At 52.4% G+C, this 19737-nt stretch overlaps 1 protein-coding gene across 1 annotated transcript; it reads left to right on the top strand.

Moving 5' to 3' along the window:
- Nucleotides 1–1205: 1205 nt before the first annotated feature.
- Pim3 (Pim-3 proto-oncogene, serine/threonine kinase) lies at nt 1206–4732 on the top strand. The gene is made up of 6 exons (XM_028753694.1): nt 1206–1760; nt 1844–1953; nt 2046–2096; nt 2181–2550; nt 3319–3495; nt 3574–4732. Exons 1-6 carry the CDS (start codon nt 1676–1678, stop codon nt 3759–3761), a joined length of 981 nt encoding a protein of 326 aa, XP_028609527.1. The 5' UTR covers nt 1206–1675; the 3' UTR covers nt 3762–4732.
- Nucleotides 4733–19737: the final 15005 nt, after the last annotated feature.

The raw sequence follows: 19737 nt of genomic DNA, 5'->3' as shown, positions 1-19737 counted from the left end.
ACACACACACACACACACACACACACACACACACACACACACACACGCCCATGGAGTAATCTATCTACAACACAATAAAGATAAATCCCCACCTGAGGAGAAGGATGCTTCCACAGAGCCCTTCCTTCTCCCCAAGCCCTCTAGTACCATGAGGGAGTCTCAGGCTACCTTCAAAGGGAGGGGAGAGGAGTGATGAGTGGCTGAGCACCTTAAGGTAAGGTCTCACGTTGCTGGTGTGGGAAGATTCAAGGAGCACCCCTCAGGAGTTTATGGGCTAAGGACAGGGTGCTTGTCCCTGGTCCTGATCTCCCAAGGTTGACTTCAGGAGGAACTAGCCAGGGTGAAGGCCAGGATGATCTGGAGTGAAATGGCTTAGAAATGCACTTGAGAGCTGGGTGGTGGTGGAGCACACCTTTAATCCCAGCACGCAAGAGGCAAGGGCAGGTGGATCACCGAGTTCAAGGTTAGCCTGGTCTACAGAGCAAGTTCCAGGATATCAAGAGCTGCACAAAGAAATCCTTAAGGTTTAGGTAAAAAGGACACAGGGAAACTGCTGTAGGCTGTGTCTACTTGGGCTGCTCAGGATGGAACTATGAACATAACAGCCATCAACAAAGGACCTTTGGTAGCCGTGAGCAGCCAAAGGGACACTTTGTGAGGTGGCTGTGAAGCAGAGGGACAAGTTCCCAGGGGGTAGGATCTAGGGGTTAGGAGGCTCTCCTAAGTACCCAGATAGGAGCATGAGATCTGAGCCTAGCAGATGGGCAAACACACAAGGTGTGCTCTAGGGAGCGAAGGCTGAGTTGAGAGGTCTGTGGGCAAATGCTTTCTCCCTCGCCCAGCCACGTGCGCATCGTGGCGCGCGAGCAGCGGGTGACGCACACAGGGCTAGTGTCAGCGAAGGCCTCAGAGCCGCACGACCGTCCTTGGACTTCCGCCTCTCTGAGGGGGCCGACTCCTCGCACTCCACCAGCCACGAACGCCCACGAGGAACGAGGGAACAACACGCGTAACTCGCGGAGCCGGAGAGTGACCTTCCTCGGCGCGGCCTGGGGGCGAGGCTCGGAAGGCCCCGCCCTACGCTGCCATTGGCTGAGTCCCCGTGTCCTTTCAAAACCTCGATTTTCATTGGCTTATGCGGCCCCGCCCGCGCTGCCAGAGACATAAGGGGCCGCCGCCCGCGCGCGAGCCGCGCGTGCGCAGGGCGGGTGAGCGCGCTGTGGAAAGTCGCGGAACGCCGTGTACCTCCGCGACTCTACTACGGCAAGCTAGTCCCGACGGGTCGCCGTCCCCGCGCAGCCACCAGCCCTTGGTGAACCGACAGGGAGTGTCCGGCTTTCCCAGCACCGCCCTGACAGACTCAAAACAGCCACACCGCAAAGCGAGCCTTGGGCGGAGGGAGGCGGAGCCTCGGGCGGCCCCGCCTCCGCGGAGGGATACGCATCTCCGTGGTCCAAAACCCCGGGGCGAGGCGGCCGGGGCGTGTGAGCCGCTCGGCCAGCTGCCGTCTACGCGCTTCCGCGCGGCCACCGGGCAACTGCGCCGCGCGGCTGCCCCGCTGAGCGCTCGGCCTCGGGGCCGTGGGATCCGCCGCGCTGTCTGCGGTCAGGAAGACCGCCCTCCCGCGTCCGTGCCGGACGGGTCAGAGGCGGCACCGCACGCGAAGCCACCCGCGATGCTGCTGTCCAAGTTCGGTTCCCTGGCGCACCTCTGCGGGCCTGGCGGCGTGGACCACCTCCCAGTGAAGATCCTACAGCCAGGTATGTGCGCGGGCCGGGGAAGGGGCCTGGGTGGGGGCCGGAGGGGCTTTGGGTCATCACCATCCCGATTGTGTGTCCCACAGCCAAGGCGGACAAGGAGAGCTTTGAGAAGGTGTACCAGGTGGGCGCCGTGCTGGGCAGCGGCGGCTTCGGCACGGTCTACGCGGGCAGCCGCATCGCCGACGGACTCCCGGTGAGTCGTGGGTCTGGGCGCACCCGCGTGGACGATCGCCACGCTCGGCCGCCCGTCTGACCGCTCGCGTGTCGCCCTCCCCTTCCCTGCAGGTGGCCGTGAAGCACGTGGTGAAGGAGCGGGTGACCGAGTGGGGCAGTCTCGTAAGTATACGGGCGCGGGGCGTGCGGGTGTGGGTGCGGGTGTGGATTGCCCTGGCTTTGTCCGATGACCGCCTTGTCCCCCAGGGCGGAGTGGCCGTGCCCCTGGAGGTGGTGCTGCTGCGCAAGGTGGGCGCGGCGGGCGGCGCGCGCGGCGTCATCCGCCTGCTGGACTGGTTCGAGCGGCCCGACGGCTTCTTGCTGGTACTGGAGCGACCCGAGCCGGCACAGGATCTCTTCGACTTCATCACTGAACGCGGTGCCCTGGACGAGCCGCTGGCGCGTCGCTTCTTCGCGCAGGTGCTTGCCGCTGTGCGGCACTGCCACAATTGTGGGGTCGTGCACCGCGACATCAAGGACGAGAACCTGCTGGTGGACCTGCGCTCGGGCGAGCTGAAGCTCATCGACTTCGGCTCGGGCGCGGTGCTCAAGGACACGGTCTACACGGACTTTGATGGTGAGCAGGTGGTGCGGCGTTCCGGCGACTGTTAGGGTGGCCACGCGCCACGCCGGGCTTACGGGAGGGCGGGGGGCGAGTGGGGACACCGGGGTAGCCCCCTGCAGTGTTAGGGCACAGGGTCTAGGGGACGGTGGGTGGCAGGCCAGGGAGACCCGCGGTACGCGCGTGACGCAGGGCCCCGCCAGCCGCCTCGGCGCCGTGGCCCCTCCCTGTGCCGGGGAGGGCGCTCGCGGGCCTCCCATGCGTGCGTGCGTGCGGAGCGCGGGGGCGCCGCAGTAGAAATCCCCGCATTGCGGAGCGCGGGGAAGCCGGGGCTCCCCCACTCCTCCTCCCTCCTCCCTCCTCCCATTTCTCCCGCCCCTCCTCTTCCTTAGCTCCTCTCCTCCCATTTCCTAGCCAGGCAGAGCCGAGCAGGCCAGCCGGGGCGGGAGGAGCTAGAACACCCGGCCTGGTTCCCTGTGGCTTACGTTGTATCTGTTTGTTGTGAAACCAGAGCCGGAGCTCATGTGACGCGCTCCTGCCGGGAGGCCTATTAGGGATGGGCCTTCACCTCCCCTTCACTCCTGTTCCTCCCTGCCCTCCATGTCCCTCCTTTCCTGAGCCCCGCCTGCTGCTGTGTTGGGGTTTTTCCAGGGTGATGACAAGCAAGATTCTCGGAGGCCCCATTGGAGGCAGGCTGAGAGCTAATGAAGGCCCGTTGTCCAGTGTGTTCACCACCAATGTCTCTCTATCCTGATGTGTGCCTAATCCCCATTCTTCTCTCAGGCACTCGTGTGTACAGCCCCCCAGAATGGATCCGATATCACCGATACCACGGGCGGTCTGCCACTGTGTGGTCTCTGGGTGTACTGCTCTACGACATGGTGTGTGGGGACATTCCCTTTGAGCAGGATGAGGAGATCTTGCGCGGCAGGCTCTTTTTCCGGAGGAGAGTCTCCCCAGGTGTGTTGTACAGCCTGGGGCTGTGTTGGGAGCAGGGCAGTGATGCTGGCAGGACTCTGACCCCTGTTCTCTCTGCAGAGTGCCAGCAGCTTATTGAGTGGTGTCTGTCCCTGCGGCCCTCAGAGAGGCCCTCGCTGGACCAAATTGCAGCCCACCCCTGGATGCTAGGGACAGAGGGGAGCGTTCCAGAGAACTGTGACCTTCGGCTTTGTGCCCTGGATACTGACGATGGAGCCAGTACCACTTCCAGCAGTGAGAGCTTGTGAGGAGGAGGAGGAAGAGGGGCCTGGGCTCAGCCTAGCCAGCCCTCTCCCAGAATGAACATTTTCTACCTGGGATGACTCCTGCAAAAGCAGTGACCTCTGACCCCTGGTGACCTTTGCTCTCGGCACCAGGCGTGTTTCCTTTGCTTTGAGTGCCTTTTTGAACGCTGCTCCACAGGGCCTGGGTTTTCTTGAGCTCTTCTGTCCAAAGATGGCTGCGGGCTAAGCAAGGTGCCGCCTGCCCTGGGTGGATACTTGAACCAGAGACCCCTACCCTGCTGCTCCATCTTGGAGGCAGCCTTCCTGACCAAGTGTGTTTGACATGGAGCGCCCTGTGGTGCCCACCTCCAACCCTCCAGTCTCCTGGTGTTCGTCTGGGCATGTCTGCACAAGCAATGCAACGCTGGGCCACTGCTGGCCGGCTGCCTCCCCGGCACGGCACGCAACTTAGCGAGCCACGGTCTCTTATTTATGGTGTGATCACCCTGGAGGGCACCCCTGCCCTGCTGGGGCTATTTATTGTTTAATTTATTTGCTGAGGTTACTTCCTCCAAGTGACCACCTTCTCCAGGCCCGGGGGGGGGGGGGGACGTGTTCAGGAAAGTCAAGGGTGGCTGTTCAGTCTACAGATCCCATCCTAATTCCTGCACCTGGAGTAGGTTCCCAATCCCCATGTTTGTGGGAGGAAGAATTTGTACAGTGGCTAATTTAAGGGGAGTGGGAGACCCTGTCACCCGGGCACTCTGCACTGGGCAGGGGGTTTAAATTATTGACCTTGTACAGTCTGCTTGCTGGCTCTGAAAGTTTGGGTGGGGGACAGAGTCTCAAGCCCTTAATTTATTTTATCAGCTGTGTTTCTGTGACCCTGGTGAGTAGACATCAGGGGTGGGGTTGTAAAGTTCAAAAGTGTGAAATGTCTGAAGATCATATTTTTTATACAGGTATTTCAATTAAATGTTTTGGTATATAATGGATATCTTCTGTTTATTGGACTGGGGCCCTGAGTAGCCTTCCAGGTTTCTGCTAAAGCTCTGTCGAGTAGGTGATGGGGATAGGGGGAGGGTTGGAGAGAAGCTTTAATGAGGCCAGCCCAATGAATTAGCTAGCTAGAGGGTGTTTCTTCCTAGTCCCTCATTACCACTGTTTTTTCTACTCAGAGATAGAAGGTGGGTCCATTAGGGAGTCTTGGGGCGGGGTTGGGGGCGACTGCCCTTAGGAAGAATAGAAGTCTTTCCCATGAGTGGGAAAGACCAGCCAAGCCTGGTGGAGGTGTTAGAACAGATAGAATAGACAGGTATTTGGAAGAGTAGGAAAGGGGCTGAGTGCAAGATGGTGTGCTGATGTTCCGTCAACTGCAACTGAACCCTGGCTCTGTCTTGTGGGAGGAGTCAGCTATAAGCCGTGCCCAGCTGTGGAAGTGGGTCACTAGTGGACAGTGCCCAGTCTTGAGACCACTGGCAGACCTGTTTGTTGAGCCTCAGGCGACACAACAGAAGCCTCTGGCCAGGAGATTGAGAAGCAGGGAGTTTGGGAAAATGAAGGGAAAAATAGAAGCCACTAACATGCCCTCTGGAGCAGATGGGGGTGTGTGCTGGTGGGGGTGGGGTAGCCTAGGAGCTCAACCTTGCAAAGAGAGGCAAGTCTCTCCACAGCTTATAGGCTCTGCAGAGGCAGGTCCTCTTGTGATATTGGCTCCCCATTGGCTGTCTGAGGATGCTTGGCCCATCATCTGTCTACCTCCTGGGTGCCTTACCACCTGGGGCCAAAAGGCTGGGGCCCAAGCCTTTAAGATCTACCCCTGTGATGGCCCCCTGCATTAAACCCTTGGAAGACTGATCTTCCATGTTACCAGGAACAATGAATTCAGTCAGGGCATTTTGAGGAAGGAAAACCCTCAGGAGAGGGATCGAGCAGGACAATAGTTGTGAGTCTCTGAAGGCCTCACGTTCAGGCGTCAGAGTTCCAAGAGGGTGGTGCGGATGGGTGCTGCAGAGGTCAGAGTTCCAAGAGGGTGGTGCGGATGGGTGCTGCAGAGGTCAGGAAGCAGCAGACCTCACAGAGTGTGCACAAAAGAACAACACATTGACCTTGATACATGCTGACACCACTGGCAGAGCGGGTCCTAGGAGTCTTCCAGCTCCACAATGAGGAGCTGAGGCAGTCGACGATCATGAAATGCCCAACACCTCAGCCTTGTATGCCATCCTCCACAGTGTTCCAATGCGAATCTCGACAAGGGCCTGGAGGTCTGAGCTCTGATCTGGGGAGCAAGTCCAGCAAATCCACAGACCACTGCCTCCAGGCTCTCCTTAGAGACCAGGGCTCCCAGAGTGCACAGCAGGCTATGCAGGAATGCTATGGAGGTGGAGCAGGCACAAGTGACAGACAGTAAGTGGCTACTGATAAGTTCAAAAGATACTGAAGCTCTGGGCACAGGTAACCAAGTGGGTAGAGGTAGGGGACACAGGGACACCTGTTTCTTTATCCTATCAGCTTAGTCTGAAGTGACTGCCCACTACCATGCCTTTACCCACTGCGAGCTGCTGAGGAGCAGTGCCAGGTCCCTGGGTGACAGCATAGTATCTCCAATGTACTAGTTTTCCAGCATAAAGATGACAGACAGCCTAAGGGGGGGGGTCTTTAACACAACCCCATAGGATCCAGAAAGGGATATAAGTCTGGTAAGCACTACCAACACAACAGAAAGAGCCCATGCTGCAGGGCCTGTGGGCTTTTCCTGGCATCTGGGCCACGCCCCCAATGAAATTCTGAGAAGTCTCCAGGGCTCACTCCCAGATCCTGGACAGGCCAAGTTCCAGAGCTGGAATGCCAGGAATGTTAGTCAGCTTTCCATCACCGTGACACAGTACCTGATAAACAGACCGGCCGAAAGATTGTTTTGGCTTCCAGTACAAAGCACCAGAGGGTTTGCTCCCTAATTACTTTCCCCACTGCCTTTGGGACCATGGTGGCAAGATGCAAACATATTGGTGGGGAGTGGGTAGCTCCTGTTTACTTTGTGGTAGCCAGGAAGCAAGAGAGACAGGATGGGCTGAAGTCTCAAAATCCCCTCAAGCACAAAGCCTTCCCCCCCCCCACCCTGTGACCTAACTTCCTCACATAAGCCCCACCTCCCTCCTAACACGGCCAAAGGTTAGGGACCAAGCATTTAACAGAAGGGCCTTTGGATCTACTCCAGATCCAAATAGGACCCTAGTCCCTGTGGACATGCTGTCCAAGAAGCCTGGCCTGCTACAGTTCTGGCTGCTCCAGACTTGATGTACAAGGTACAGTGAGAGATTCAGAAGCCAGCCCAGCCCTCGGTCTGGTGTCTCCAGCACATCCCCTCACTTAGACTCTATCGGGACCTGTGACCCACATGCTGCAATGGACTTGAGCCCCTGCTTTCTCGACCTTGGAGACCTTAAGTGAAGTCTGGCTTCTCTCTGGGGAGAAAGTAAAGCAGAGCTCAATTCAACGGCTTAGAGTCCTGGACATCTGGCTGTGGGTGTTTAAAGCCCCATTCCCCATAGATAGACCCCTCCTACTTTGCCTGGACAACCTCTAAGAGAATAGCAACCCCTTGGCAGCTTGGGGCCAAGAGATGGTATGTATGTTTCCACTACACTTCTATCTGCAGGGCATACCAAGGGGTCATCTTGGAACTCACAGGCTCCCAGTACCCTCCCCAGCCATCTTCCTCTGTAGGATAGGAGGCTCTGTGGAGGATAAGGGTCAGTGCCAGCTCAGGTTCCTGATTCTCATGGGACCTTCTTCTGTTGAGACCGTCTGTGTGGGGTTTCAGACCCAGGACAAGGAGCTGAGGTGCCTATTTTATACACCAAAGTGGACCGGACCTGGCCTCCAGGTTCTCCCAGCATCCCTCAGTCCCTACCTGTTAAAGGGAACGGCTGGCATATCTTGCGTTCCTCTCCTCAGAGGTTCAGTATATAATCCAGACATTTTGGTTCCCATTTTCTCTTCTCTCTCTCCCTCCCTCTCTGCATCTCTCTTCTCTCTCTGCACACAGGCTCTCTCTCTTTTCCCCTTCTCAGTCTCCCTTTTCATGGTGATTTCACTGACCCCCCTCCTGTGTGGTCAGTGAACTCACCCGAGAGCTGCCCCCAGTAAACCTGCCTCTATACTTTCATCTGGCTTGAATCGGCTCATTTATCAACCTACAGGGTCTAAGACCTGGGACAGTGAACTCAGGACCAGGGTGGACCCCAATCCTTCCTGAGTCTGCATTGTTGGTCAGGCCCTAGCTTTGGAGCTGGGGGAGAAAGGGAAGACTACCTTAAATGTCCCCCTAAGACTCCCGCCTAGACTATAGCTTCCCGACTTCTTCCTCCCCTCCCCTTCTCCCTCCTGCCTCTCTCTCACTGAGAAAATTACCAGACTCTGGGCTCCCCACCTCACAGAGCCTCCCGGGATAGACCTTCTTAGCACTGTCTGGTGGCTCAGATGATTTCTTATGGGACTGGGTCCTTAAAACTACAATATCTTAAAACTTTCAACCAACACGACAGACTTAAATACATCCTTAGGACCTGGCGGTGATGGCACACACCTTTAATCCCAGCATTAGGGAGGCAGAGGCAGGTGGATGTCTGTGTTTGAGGTCAGCCTGGTCTATAGAGCAAGTTCCAGGACAGCCAGGACTACACAGAGAAACAACCAACCAACAAGACATCCTTAGGACCAGTCAGGTTCTGTAGACTGAGCCTACATGATGCATAGGAAGGGCAGTTGGTTTGAACATCACTAAAGCCCCAACCAGGTCACAGCAAGATCATTGGGTGCCCTTGAGGGGGCGAAATTTGACTGCAAGGATGCTCTTTCTGCCCTCTTGTGATCTGCCTCCTCATCTACTGGGCCCAAAGCCAGGACGACTTCCCATATGGGGAGGCAGGAACATGGATGGTCTCAGCTCCAGAAGTGAAGTCCTGGTCTTACTTAGGTGCCAAAGGGAAGTGGTGCCTGGGTGCCTTGAGAGCCTATCTGTTCCTCCTGAGGAGGAGAGACCCCAGTCTGCAAGTGTCTTAGCAGGAGAAAAGGCATTCTAGAGAGAGACACCAGATGCAGCTGTGTAGTTCACACCTGGTCTGAAAAAGTCTGAGACAGAGGCTGGAGAGCCCCCCACCCCCGGGCAAACAAACAAGGACTGAGCAGGCAAGAGTTGAGGATCTGGAGGTTCACCCATTTGACCCATGGTCACAGGCTGCAGTCTTTGACTATGTTGACAACACGGACTCAGCATCTGGCAAGCTACCCAGGCCTGTCAGCGGTACCACACTGGGGTCCCAGGAGGAGATAATCTGAGGAAGAGGGTGTTGGTTGCTGGCCTTGCTGGACAGAAAGAAAACAGGGTTTTCCACAGAGAGCTATTGAGTAGCCAGAGTCTGAACACAGCCCCAGGAGGGGTTTGGGGAAGGCAGTGTAGAGACGTTGTTAGTCCCAAGTCCAGGGTAAGTGGCAGGGAAACGATCAAGCAGCCCTGGCTCCTGAGCACAGACCAGTGAGTTAGACAGGAGACCAGAGGCTTTGCTCATCCCTGAACTCTGCCCTGGATTTCTCAGCAGCTCCAATGCGGTTTCAACAGGAACCTCTGTTGGGGTGGGTACACATAGCTGCCAGACAGCCTCAGTGAAACCCTGAGATTTAATTACACAACTGACCCATTTTTTTTTTGTTGCCCCGTGGCAGGTTGTGGCAGGGGCTGCCCCTCCAGTGCAGGCTACTGCCCTCTTCCTGACCACACACCTTCAGGAAAGCATATCTGGGCAGCAAGTATGTTGGGTCCTAGCAACTAGAAACCAGACCAGGCCAGTGTTCTACTTTCCTTTCTGTTGCTGTGTTAAAACACTGTATGTAACCCAAAGCAACTTAAGGGAGGAAGGGGGAGGCAGAGGCAGGTGGATTTCTGAGTTCAAGGTCAGCTTGGTCTACAGAGTGAGTTCCAGGACAGCCAGGGCTACACAGAGAAACCCTGTCTTGAAAAACAAAAAATGGCCGGGCAGTGGTGGCGCACGCCTTTAATCCCAGCACTTGGGAGGCAGAGGCAGGTGGATTTCTGAGTTCAAGGCCAGCCTGGTCTACAGAGTGAGTTCCAGGACAGCCAGGGCTATACAGAGAAACCTTGTCTCGAAAAATAGAAAAAAAAAAAAAAAAGAGGAAGGGGTTTATTTTGGAGTGGGATGCTAATCCTAGCAGCGATAGGGTAGAGGCTTCCCCTTGGGGTTCCCTGCTCCTTACAGTGGGCCACTTCTGTCTGACACTTCATGAACCCGGTGGGGAAACTGAGGCTTAAGACAACTTTACCTAAGTCATAACAACTAAGTGGGCTCAGATCCAGACCCTGAGCAGAGGGCTTCTTTCTAACTACCACAGAAGAAGACGCCCCGAGGGCAATATGATCGGATACCTCCTTCCCAGTAAGAGGCTCAGAGATAGCAACTGGCTGTGATCCAGCCTCTGGCTCCTGCTGACCATGATGCTACTGTGAGGTCACCAGCCCTGCCCAGCCCAGCTGCCAACTGGTCTTCCATTAACATGGTATCAGGGGGTGGGAAGACAGGAGACACCCTTGGATCAACTTTTGCTAGAGTCTACACCAGACCATTCCCAAGGTCCTGTGCTCTACAGAGACAGCTCTTGAAAGCGTTGGCTTCATTCTGAGGCTCTGATTAGAAAACTGACACATGGCTGATGCCCTGAAGAAGACAGAACAGTCAACAGTTTTCCTGAGAGAGGTTACTGCTTCTCTTCCCTTCAATCACTGTGGCCAATGATCTCACCTCACTGGCTACTCTAGTAATCAAGGGACCAGGAGAGAAAGGCGCTAGTTATAAGGGCTCTGGCTAGATATGGCGGAACAGCTGACTGTACTGTTCACCACAGGCCTTGGGCAGGCTTGGGAATGTGTTTCAGGTTTTCTGAGCAGCAGGTGCATTGGGTCCTAGGATCTGGAGAGCAGACCAGGCCTGGCAGGGGTTGCTTTGAATCCAGTGGTTTAGGCTCCTTTCTTGTTGCTGTGCTAAAACATTCTAACCCAAAGCAACTTTTAATTCTTACACTTACAGGTCACCATCCATGGAGGGAAGTTGGAGTCAGGGCAGGAGCTGCAGTGGGCACTTCCAGAAGAACTCATGGAGTAGTGTTCTGTGCTGGCGAGTTCTCTCTATCTTACTCAGAGACTCCAGGTCAGCTAGCTTCCTCACACAGCCCAGGCACACTTGCCTCGGGATGGTGCCCCCTACAGTGTGTTGAGCTGTTGCAGGCTATTTGATCACACCTGAGATTTGAACCCTGAGATTGTATTATTTACTGGAAGAACCTGTTTCTAGTTGTGGTGTGGCTCAGCCTTAGCACACACCTTTAATCCGAGAGCTTTCTGCTCGAATATTTTTTATTTTTTAATTTTTTTTATTTTTGGTTTTTCGAGACAGGGTTTCTCTGTGTAGCCCTGGCTGTCCTGGAACTCACTCTGTAGACCAGGCTGGCCTCGAACTCAGAAATCTGCCTGCCTCTGCCTCCCAAGTGCTGGGCCGCCACCACCACCCGGCCTGCTCAAATATTGTAAACAGAATTAAATAAAGTCAACCATAGGTCAAGAGGTACAGCAAGCAACCAGTTGATAGGAAATAAACATAGGATTATTAAGAAAAAAAAAAAACCATATGGAGTAAGAGGGAGTCAGATTGATGCACACAGGAAGTAGAAGGGAAAGACACTGAGTTTGAAGGAAGGTTTTTTTGAAAGAGGGGATTACCGAGATTGGACATCTCAGCTGAGTGCTTTCTCTGCCTCTCTGAGTAGACATGTGGCTCCAAAGTCTTCATTGATAAAGGTTGATTGAGATTTTGTTTGTTAAAATAAATAAATAAATAACACCGAGCCCTCCCACATCAACCATCATAGACCATTCCTTACAGACAAAGCCATAGGCCAGTCTTAACTGGCCAGTCCCTCAAGCGATACTAACTCAGATGATTCTAAGGTATGCCACGTTGACAATGAAAGCTAACCAGGGCACACAACGGGGTCACTGGGCCTTTTCCTTGTCTTGTGGTGGGTGATGGAGAGGGGCAGGACTTGGAGGTGCGCTGTGGTACTCAGTCCACACACAGCTGCCAGTCAGGGCTCTCTTCAGGGTCCCCGGGGGCTCCCCCTACTGACTACCACTTGCCATCCAGTTCCCTGCATTGCGTAGGCTCTCATACATTTCCCCCTTTCACTGGGAGGGAGACAGACAGCCCTTGTAGTACTCAGCCCTACCAAAGGGCAGTGACTGAGGCACAAGTAGGTGCCATGCTTTTCGTTGTGACAAAGAGGGACCTGTTGAGATCTAGAGAAGGGACACCTACTGACAAGTGGGCACAATAGACCAGGCCTATGTCACCATGGTACATGCCTGGAATCCTAGCACTTGGGAGGCGGAGGCAGAAATGTGAGTTTGCTGTTCAAGGCCAACCTGTTCTAGCAATCGAGACTTAATATCTCTTTCTCTGTCTCTCTCTCTCTCTGTCTCTCTCTGTCTCTCTCTCTCTCTGTCACACACACACATCTCCAAGAATAACTCAGACCTTAAGGAATGAGAAGAGAAAGGTAGGCACTAAAGGGCTCTGAAGTCCCAGTAAACTGGGCATATGTACCACAGGACCCTTTTCCTGGTTGGTCTAATGCTCCAGTAAAACAGCCTGCTCTACTTGAGGTAACTGAGGAACGGGGCCAAGGACAGGGAAACTGACCTCAGAAGCAAAGACTGAGCAGGGCCCAGGGATGTCTTCTCCTGCTGGGTCCGCTGTGAGAGATGTGAGTGGAGCAGAGCAGGCCGCTCATGTGACCACACATATCAGGGCTCCTCTAGTGTCTACCTTAAGCACAAATCCTGGGCCTGAAAAGGCCTGGGACTCAGTGTTGGTTTTACTCCAGTTCAGGCCCTGAAGTAGCCTCCTGTGAAGTTGCCAGCTGGAGCTCTCAGCCCACAGAAAGGATGCATGCAACTTTGTGTTCTGTGTTCCAGTTCATGTGAGTGTGCCATTGTGCATGTGAAAGGCCAAATGCGTGAATGTCTGAGTGTGTGTGTGTGTGTGTGTGTGCGTGTGTTTGTGCCCGTGAGTTCATATGTCAATGAAAATGGGTCTTTGTGGTTCCACGTGTGTCTCAGTGTACGTGCGTGTGTACCCCAGTATGATTGCATATGAACTGGTGTGTATATGTGTGTGTGCATCTGTGCAGAATTAGCTTAGGCAAAGCCTGCTGCGCATACTAGAATGTCCTTCCCACTCCCACCCCCATGTGACGGTGCTGTCACAATGACTCACCCTCCCCCACTAGAAGGGCAAAGCAGCCTGTGGAGGAGTCTCCTGGGAGGCAGTTCCTTGGGGATTAGCCAGGGAGTTGGTAGGAGAAAGAAGACAGCCAGAGATGGCCAGAGACAGCAACCTGGAACCAGCAGAAGACAGGCAGGCACAGAGGGGGCCGTCACTGCAGGAGGCCCTATGCACCTGGTCCTTCTAGCTAGGCTACTTGATGGGACCTCTGACCCTGATGGGACCCCTGACCCCGATGGGACCCCTGACCCGCCTTATGGACAGTATGGTCACGTGACTGTGTATCCCTAAGGTGGTGGTGTTGGCCAGTGATGACTTTGTAGTGCAGGTTTTATTTTGAAAACTTTTACTACATTTTCACACACACACACACACACACACACACACACACACACACACACGCGCGGTTGGTGCTCTCCTAATACCATGAAGATCCTGGGGCTCCAACTCAGGTCGTCAACCTTGACAGCTCTTCTACCTTCTGTGCCATCGCGACTTCTCATGGGATATAGGTTTGAAGAATATCCAGGCCTGAGCATCCTGGACCTCATTTACCTGGCCAGTCGGTAGCCCTACCTCCAGACAACCCAGGGCAAGGGAAATTTAGGGTATATCCCCCAAGGAGGGTGGTGGTGGTGTATGTATATGTATGTGTGAGTGTGTGAGTATGAGAGAGAGGAAGATAGACAGAGAGAGAGACAGAGACAGAGACAGGGAGAGACAGAGACAGGGAGAGAGACAGAGAGAAACACACAGAGAGAAACAGAGGAGACACAGAGAAGCAGAGTGGGGAGGAACAGAGAGAGAACAATTATTGAGGACAAACCAAGAGGCAGGGCTGGGGTAGACAACAGGCCAGACCCTAAAAGCGGGAACGAAGGCAGGTGGAAAGCACAAGGCAATCCCAGCCCAGCCTCAGGAACTGGGGCAGGCAAAGAGGAAGGGGCTGAGAGGTCACAGTTCTCCAAGATTGGGGCGGGGGTGGCGGTGGGGGTTTGGGAGGGGGAGAGGTGAGGTTCAGATGGTTTGGGAATTAGAAGGTCACTCTGACCCAACCAGACAGCAGGCTGAACAGACTAGGAAAGGTCCCGCCCCATGATATCCATACACGCGAGGGCCCTCCCCCAAGTACCCGAGGACAACCGTGTGGGGGCAGGAGGGGGCAGGCTGGGTCTGTGCTGACCGGTTAGGGCAAGAGGACACTGCTTATCCTGGGGCAGCAGTCCTCTAGGACTGGGTGGGACTGGGGATTCCGGCTCTGGTCTGCTGGCCTTCCCCCACAGCCCCCTCCACTGTCCTCCAGCCTTTGGAACATTGTGTCCCCACTACGAGGTCAGCTGAACCCGGCCTCCTCCACTGGCAGGTAACTGACTCTGCTAGCCAGATTAGCTGTGGGCATCCTGAACCTGCTATGGGGCCTGAGAGGAATGAGCCCCAAGGAGGAGAACTGACAAAATTGACCCTTTGTCCAGGTCGCATCAGGACACCTGCGGGCGTGGTATGAGGGACCCGCAGGTCCTAGCTCCTGTACAGAGCACATGGAACTTAGCCCTCGTTGGCTGGGTCTGCAATAACAACAGCCAGCACAACTCTAAGCAGTAGGCGGCGTTCAGATTTTCATCTCCAGCCTTTCTTGTACCTGATGCCCTCATGGATAAAAAGAGGCTGAAAGCTTTTGCCTTCGGGGTCTGCGGGTCGCCCCAGCTCGAGGCTGTCTGGATGCCTGAGACACTGCACCCGGATGGTGGGTGGCTGTGATCCTCTTTCATCCAGTCCCCAGTGTCGTGGTTTCACGCCTGAAGCCATGAGAGCGTTGAGTGGAGGGGCTCAGACTAAGGCAAAGTGGAGGACTGAACGAGGACATGGTCAGGACACCGGGTCACTTCGTGTATTTGCTCACTCTGGTTACCACGGGGCCACCCCAAGTTTCAGGACGGCGGGTACCCAGACTGCGGAGTTACTGGTCGCAGCGCCCCCTGCTGGCCGAGAGATTTGGGGAGGCAGAAGCTCCAGCTTAGTTCTGCAAACCTGACCCAGGTGTGCACACTCCTTGTCCTGTCTTTCTGCAATGCACTGGCGACCTCAGTTCCAGTCTTCTGCTGGGTTCTCAGGCGACCCCATCCCTCTGTCTCTGTAGGTCCTTTGATTCTTTCTTGCGGAGCTCGAGATCTGTGGGAAGGCAGTTTCGAGTAGAGCAAGGTTAGAGAGAGCTCCCGGCTCAGGGTTGGGGCGCCCGAAGCAGGATGTGGTACAGAAGGCCAAGAACTATGGGCTTTGCCCAGCCACAGAGTGGGCATGATTGCAGTGGTCACTGCTAAGGCGTGCTCAGAGTAGAGCAGGCTCTGTGTCTTTCAGCTAGCTGACTTTTATTTTTAAGGCAAATTCTTCCTAAACTAATACTCTGAGTCATTTTTAAACAGTTCAAAGAATTAAATAGAAACCTAATAAAATCTGCAAAAGGTATTTTTAAAACAACTTTGTTAGGGTGTGATTTACATTCTATAAAAATCCACCGGCTTTGAGCAGTTTCAGAAGTCCGCCCACAATTCTGTGCTTTTAGTAAATTTATCTAGCTGCGTATCCATCACCACATCTAGTTTTAGAATATTTCCATCCCCTCCAAGTGCTCTCAGACCCCGCAGATGTCACTTCCTCTTCCCACTGTCAGCCTGCTTGCTCGCTTTATAGATTTGCCTTTTCTGGACATTTCATTTGGATGGAGTCTCACAACTTGTTGAGTTCATTCTCTGGTAGCTCTCACAGGAGGTCATTTTGAGGTTTGCCTGCAACTGTGGTAACAGTAGTTACTTTCGCCACAATGTTTCCTTGAAGGGATAACACATCCTTTGTTCCCTTCTCAGCTGAGGCACATTCCACTGGGTTTCCACACTTTGGCTGTGATGAATGTAGCTATGGTAGAGATTTGTGGATTGGTCTTTGTGTGGACACACATTTTTCTCCGGTAGATACAAAAGACAACAAACAAGAAAAGGCAAGAATTGCCGGGTCACAGGGCAAGTTTATTAATGTCTGGAGAAATTGATTACGTGTTATTTTACATTCCCGTCACCATGCTGTAAGGGGTCTGCTGTTTCCACAACTTGCTACTAGACTCCTTTATTTGTTTATTTATTTATTTAAATGTAGGAATCATGTCAGAAGACAGTATCAGATCCCCTTACGGATGATTGTGAAGTCACTATGTGGTTGCTGGGAATTGAACTCAGGACCTCTGGAAGAGCAGCCAGTATTTTTAACCTCCTACTGTACTCCTTTTGATGGGCCATCCTCGTGGGTTGGAGTGATACTCTGAGTATCAATTTGGGTAACCTGTATGGCTAAACTCTAGCGATTATCAGTACAATTTTTTGTAGGTGTTATGTCTTTTTTTTTTCCTTGCTATTGTTTTGAGACACTGTTTTGTGTAGCTCATACTAGACTTGAATTCAACATTTAACTAAGGACAACTTTAAATTCCTGATCTTCCTGCCTCACCCTTCTGACTCAGCACTGAGGATTTCAGAAATGTATCACCATGCTCAGCCCCACTCATGCATCTTCTTTGTTACAATATCTGAGCAGATGTTTCAATTCTTTACTTGGATACAATGTATAGGATGTGTGTATATGTGGTGTATGTGTGTGTATGACGTGGCATGCACATACATGTGTGTGTGTGTTGTACAAACTTACTCATGCATATGTGCATTTTTAGAAGCCAAGAGTCAATATAAGTTCTGTTTTTGTAAGTTTGTTTCTCCAGACAGGGTTTTTCTGTACATAGCTCTGGCTGTTCTGGAACTGGCTCTATAGACTAGGGTGAGACTTGCCTGGTTTCTTTGTCAGACATCAGTGGACCACCTGTAGATGCCTCATGGTTTGTCGATGCTTCATGGATTGATGTGTTAGGGCTTTATAAGTTTTGAAATTAGAGAGTGTCCGTCCTCCAACTCTTGTTGCTGTTGTTGAAATTGTTTTGGATACACTGGAACCATCTTTTGCATTTTCATCTTTTGCATTTGCAATTTTATGATCGGGTTACTAATTTCTGCAATGAGAGATGCCTGTTCACATCTTGTACATGGGGCGTTTCTCCATTGATTTAGAACTTTGACATCTCCTGGAAATACTGTGTGGCATTTGTTTGTTTGTTTATAAACAGCATTTTGTGTTTTTGTGTAGCCCAGGTTGCCCTGCAACTTGATACCTGAAGTTGACTTTGAACTTCTGATCCTCTGCCTCCCTAAGTATTGGGATAGTAGGAGTGCACCACTATATCTGTTTTTAGGAAGTACTGGGAACAAACCCAGGGCTTCCTGACTGCGAGGCAAACACTCTACCAGTCGCACTCGGTCCTCAGACTTGCTTCTGGGTTTTAAGCGTTTCAGCTTGCCACTCTTACTCTACTGTCGTCATTCTTACTTTGATGTATTGTATTGTTTTTGATGCTGTTGAAAACGGACTTGTTTTCTCTATTTCATTTTTAGCCTGTCTGCTGCTAGCATCTAGGTACACTGTTGATCTTTGTGAATTGCTCTGGTTCCCAAGTCCCCTCTCTCTTCCTGCCACTTCTCCTTATGCATCACAAATGCAGAAGTGGTTGGCTTTTGTTGGAGCAGTATTTCTCAACCTTGTCAGATCCTGCATGTCAGATATCTTGAGTATCAGATATTTACGTTATGATTCATAATTGTAGCAAAATTGTGATTAGGAGCTGACAACAAAATAATTTTATGGTTGAGGGGTTACCACAACATGAGGAACTGTATTAAAGGTTAAAGCATTAGGAAGGTTGAGAACCACTATAGGGAAAAGGGAACTCTAGGTAACTACAAAATGTTGTTGTTTGTTTGTTTTTAAAGATCAAAGAAAACCTCCACAAATGGAATCTACAGGTTAGGAGATTTGAAGGCAAAATAGTAAAAATGCTCAAAAAGGGTGATTTAGATATTTAACACAAAGCTGTCAAAATTCCAACATGATTTTTCTAAAAATTGCTTATTGTGTATATGCATGATGCTTGTGTGTGGGTACATGTGCCTTGGTGCCCATGTGGCTGTCAGGGGACAACTTCATGATGTCCATTCCCTTCTCCCATCTATACGTGGGTTTGGAGATGGATCTTAGGTCACTCTACCTACTAAGTCATCTTGTTAACACAAGATGCTAACACGAGCCAGGCAGTGGTGACATACACCTTTAATCCTAGCACTTGGGAGGCAGAGGCAGGCAGATTTCTGAGTTTGAGGCCAGCCTGGTCTACAGAGAGAGTTCCAGGACAGCCAGGACTACACAGAGGAAAAAAAAAAGATGCTAACACAAGATAACACAAATCTAGCAGGATTTTGTTTGTTTTGTTTAGATACAGGTCTCATGTAGCTCAGGCTAGACAGGACTTTGACATATAGGTGAGGCTGGTCTTGAACTCATGATCCTCCTGCCTCCTGTCTGCACTTTCCAAGTGCTATGTGTATACCACCATGCCTGTCTCTAGTAGGATCTTTAACAAAAACATAGACAAACTGATTCTAAAATGTATATGGAAGGAACAGAACAAGAAAAACTAAAATTGTGGGGGTTTGAATAAGAGTGACCTTAAAAACTCATAATTTGAATGCTTAGTCATTAGGGAACTACTTGAGAAGGATTAGAGGTATGGCTTTGTTGGGGGAAGTGTGTCACTGGGGGAGGACTTTGATGTTTCAAAGCCAAAGTCAGGACCAGAGGCTCTCTCTTCCTGGCTCTGGTTGTAAAAAACTCTCAGCTACCATGTCTGCCTGAATGCTACCATGCTCCCCACCATGACAACAATGGAGTAAGCCTCAGAAACTATAAGCAAGCCCCAATTAAATGCTTTCTTTTATAAGAATTGCCTTGGTCATAGCTCTTCACAGCAATAGAACACTAAGACAAACACCAGATCTGAGCTAGTGGGCTGCCATGGTGAGAGTTGAGCCTGTAATCTCAGCACCCAGCGATAAAAGGAACACCCCAAATTTGTAGCCAGGTCTACACGGTGAGTTTTATGCCAGTCAGAGATTCATAGTGAGGCCCTGTCTCTAAAAAATAGTGGTAGGTCTCACTCTGCCTTGTTCCTGACCATGTGCGGTGATGGGAAAACGACAGGTGTAAGGATCAGCAGAACAGGATAGATGGTCTAGAAACAGACCTGAGGGAATGTCGGCATATCCTCCATGCATATGCAAGTGCATGCCAGTGAGTGACTGTTTGTTCAGCAGTGCTGAATTATCCGGGAGAAGCAAGGTAAGCTTATCCGGGGTAAGCTTGCTGGGAGTAGATTTTAGCGGCCTGCACGTATACAGATGCAAGAGACCTAACTCCTTCAGGTATGGAGACCAGAGGACCCAGATGTGAGTCGCCAGGAAGCCCAAGTTCAGAGGCCTGAAAAGCTCCATGAGGTAGTTCAGGCACGCGGGGTCACCGTCAAGACTCTGAAGCAGAGTAAACAGTGAAGAAGAGAGGTGAGCAGGCGGTTTCTCCGAGTGTCTGAACGGGGTGGGGGGGCCCTGTGCAGCTGGAGGCCCTTCTTCCCGCGTGAAAGAAGTTGAGGTGGTGGTGTATCAGCAGGGGGTTATCAGATGCTCTGGTCCTGGGAACTTGAGGTGGAAATCAGGCGCCTAACT

The sequence above is a fragment of the Grammomys surdaster genome, unplaced genomic scaffold (assembly GCF_004785775.1).
Source record: "Grammomys surdaster isolate TR1022 unplaced genomic scaffold, NIH_TR_1.0 125953, whole genome shotgun sequence".
In the NCBI taxonomy this organism is placed as follows: domain Eukaryota; kingdom Metazoa; phylum Chordata; class Mammalia; order Rodentia; family Muridae; genus Grammomys; species Grammomys surdaster.
Note: the sequence above shows the minus strand (reverse complement) of the source record. Positions and strands in the feature narration are given on the sequence as shown.

What these genes read in the sequence shown, in the direction of transcription:
- Pim3 (XM_028753694.1), top strand. Translation starts at nt 1,676, where the DNA reads ATGCTGCTGTCCAAGTTCGGTTCCCTGGCGCACCTCTGCGGGCCTGGC. An exon ending in AGTGAAGATCCTACAGCCAG is followed by an intron (nt 1,761 to 1,843) that starts GTATGTGCGCGG and finishes TGTGTCCCACAG; the next exon opens with CCAAGGCGGACAAGGAGAGC. An exon ending in TGACCGAGTGGGGCAGTCTC is followed by an intron (nt 2,097 to 2,180) that starts GTAAGTATACGG and finishes CTTGTCCCCCAG; the next exon opens with GGCGGAGTGGCCGTGCCCCT.